Source organism: Pteropus alecto, unplaced genomic scaffold (assembly GCF_000325575.1).
Source record: "Pteropus alecto unplaced genomic scaffold, ASM32557v1 scaffold49, whole genome shotgun sequence".
In the NCBI taxonomy this organism is placed as follows: domain Eukaryota; kingdom Metazoa; phylum Chordata; class Mammalia; order Chiroptera; family Pteropodidae; genus Pteropus; species Pteropus alecto.
Genome location: NW_006443131.1, coordinates 1,800,302 through 1,802,901, shown reverse-complemented (window position 1 = coordinate 1,802,901; position 2,600 = coordinate 1,800,302). Strand labels below are relative to the sequence as shown.

The window sequence follows — 2,600 nt, the reverse complement described above, 5'->3', positions numbered from 1 at the left end:
GGGCCGCGCAGGCCGCAGTCCAGGCTGAGGCAGTAGCCGGCGCGGCTGCGCTGAATGGAGCGGAAGAGCACGTAGTCCACGGAGCGCACGGAGCCCTGCAGCTCCAGCAGGCACGAGTCCTCCGACGGGCTGGAGCCGCCGGGCGGGTCGCCGACGGCCGACAGCACCAGAGACCCGCTGTCCATGGACACTGTGGACGGCAGGGGGCGCCGGGTAGCACCGCCAGGCGCGGCCCGGGCAGTGCGTCTCAGGCCCAGCCTCTGCGGGCCGCGATGCCCCCAGCTTCATCTCAAAGGAGACCGGTAAGCCCGGGGTTCCCAGAAGCCACCACCCTCGCTCGTCCCTACACCACCAACTTGGCCTTAACTCCCTTCTTTGCCCCCACCCAGCTCTGCTACCCAGGCAGCCGGCCCCTGCCCACCGCGCCCACTCCCTCCTCACCATCTATGACGGAGGACACTCGCTCGTAGATGCAGGAGCCGTCATGAAGCTGAGGATCAAACAGAGTGGCCTGCGGAAGACACGGGGGTCCAGGGTCCAGCCCTACACACCGATGTGGCCACCCCCATGGGCTGGATAGAGCTCTGGAGGCCTAGATTCCAGTCCAGCTTTGTCACTTTGTACAAGTCACTTATGTGAGCCTCAGTTTCCACATCTATAAAACAGAAATAATAGTTCCTACCCGCCCCCCCCCACTTCACCAGGCTCTAGGGAAGATCAAAGGTGACGGTGGATGTGCCAGTGCTATAGGATCGTGAGGACTGTGACTGTCCTTGTCCAGTGCCTGCAGCTCACTCCTCGCTCGGCTTTTCAGGCTCTACCCCGGCTTCCCGGCCCACACCAAGCCCTGTTCTCACCTGGCTGTCTCCTCGCAGCCCCATGACGGCCTCATAGGAAGGGGGGCAATCGGTAGGGTACAAGGGCACGGGGCTGTCCATGGAGCCATTGTAGGTGATGCTGGCAGGATGGAGGAGAGGGTCAAAGCCTGGCCAAGAGCTCCCCACCCGCCCAGGCCCCGGCCCAGCCCCCTCCCCCTCCTTAGTTCCCGCGGCAGGACTCCGCCAGGCCGCACCTCTGCGCATCTGTTTCCGAGCTGCAGGTGTATTCTGGGGGATAGTAGGGAGGTGGTGGCACAGGCGGTACAAATTCCTCCAGGTCCAGCATGGTGTGTAGAAGAGGTGCTGGGGGCGAGGACGCACAGCCCAGAGGCCCCAGGGGGCCCGAGACTGAGCGCTCAGGGGCCAGTTGCTGGGCAGCAAGGAGAACTGTAAGCCTGGTTCCTGGGGATACCACTCCTCAGCGCCCCAATTCCTCCTCTCCCATCGACATTTTCTGGCCCCGCCCCCGCCGAGCTCAGTTCTGGCCCCTCCCTCAGCCAGACGCAGCTCCCCATCTCGCCCTGTCCCCACCCAGGCTCTGCTCTGGCCCTGCCCATCTAGAAATTCCTCTTCTTTATGACCCACCTGCACCCAGAAGCACCACCAGCTCTCTGTCCCCATCAGAACATCGACCCTGTATCCCACACTCATCTAGGACCTTCCTGACTCCGCCCAACTTCTAATCTCACTCTCTTCCGTCCCCTTTCCCGGGCCCACAGTGGCATCACATACGTCTCTTACTCCGTCGTGCCCCTCCTCACCGCCCTGGAGCCCCCTACACATCCCTACGGTAACAGACACGCCTGAAAGGTGCCCCACAGCCCCTGGTGCTCAGAAGCCAGTGCTGTGGCCACCGCCCCTTGACCCCAGTCCCAGCATGCACACCCCTGCCTCCCATTATGCCTTTCTGGCCTTGACCCTGGCTCCCCTCACCGTGTGCACAAGGTCCAGGGAGAAGATTTGGATGCAGCAAGCAATAGCTGAGAGGGTACAGATTATGGCGGCGCAAATGGTGAGCCCGCAGACGCTGAAGAGCAGGTTCTGGGCAAGGGAAGAGAGGGAAGGGAGTGTGAGAGGGGCCTGGGGAGAAGGGATCCCGCACATCCCGGGCCTTGAGGACCCCAGGAGGGGGGGCACGGCGGGGGAGGAAGGAAGGGTGGAGGTGGGGGTGCACGCTCACCTTGAGGGCCCCTCGGGCTTCATCGCAGGTGGAGTTCGGGGCGACTTTCAGTTCCTGCCCTGAGTCGGGACAGGGCCGGAGGAGGGGAACCGGGGGGCAGCACACGCAGACCTTTCCTTCCTGGTGGACGTGGGGACGGCGAGGCAGCCGGAGTCAGGACAGACCCAGGTGTGCCGCACACCCCCCAGCCAGGTCTCCCCGGCTCGCCCCCCTCACATCTCACCATGGAGCAGTCCCGGAAGTCTCGGGCCAGCTGTGCGTTCTTACAGGAGAGAACGGAGCCAGCCATGCTGAGCATGACACACAGCACCGAGAGCAAGGAGAAGAAGGAGATCTGAGGGGACAGGGGACCGGTCAGGGCTGGGGGCTCCGGGCGCCCCCTGCACGGAGGCCGCCACCCTCCTGCACACACGCGTGCATCCGGCTGGCACCAGCCGGAGAGCCAGGTCCCTTCTCTAGGGCATAAACGGGCAACCCCTCAGGTGCTGGGCACCTGTCTCCCGGTGGGCACCAGACCCTGGCACCTACCACTAGAGTGAATG

The 2,600-nt window shown here is 64.1% G+C and overlaps 1 protein-coding gene across 1 annotated transcript in view; it reads right to left on the bottom strand.

The window, feature by feature from the left end:
• Positions 1-2,600, bottom strand: part of FAM189B (family with sequence similarity 189 member B) — a 5,751-nt gene that overhangs the window by 2,168 nt on the left and 983 nt on the right. The window contains exons 2-8 of the mRNA XM_006923656.3: positions 2,282-2,392; positions 2,059-2,178; positions 1,812-1,919; positions 1,073-1,248; positions 858-957; positions 442-511; positions 5-190 (exon numbers count right to left, since the gene is read on the bottom strand). Coding sequence (XP_006923718.2) covers positions 5-190; positions 442-511; positions 858-957; positions 1,073-1,248; positions 1,812-1,919; positions 2,059-2,178; positions 2,282-2,392 — 871 coding nt within the window. The remainder of the gene's footprint in view (positions 1-4; positions 191-441; positions 512-857; positions 958-1,072; positions 1,249-1,811; positions 1,920-2,058; positions 2,179-2,281; positions 2,393-2,600) is intronic.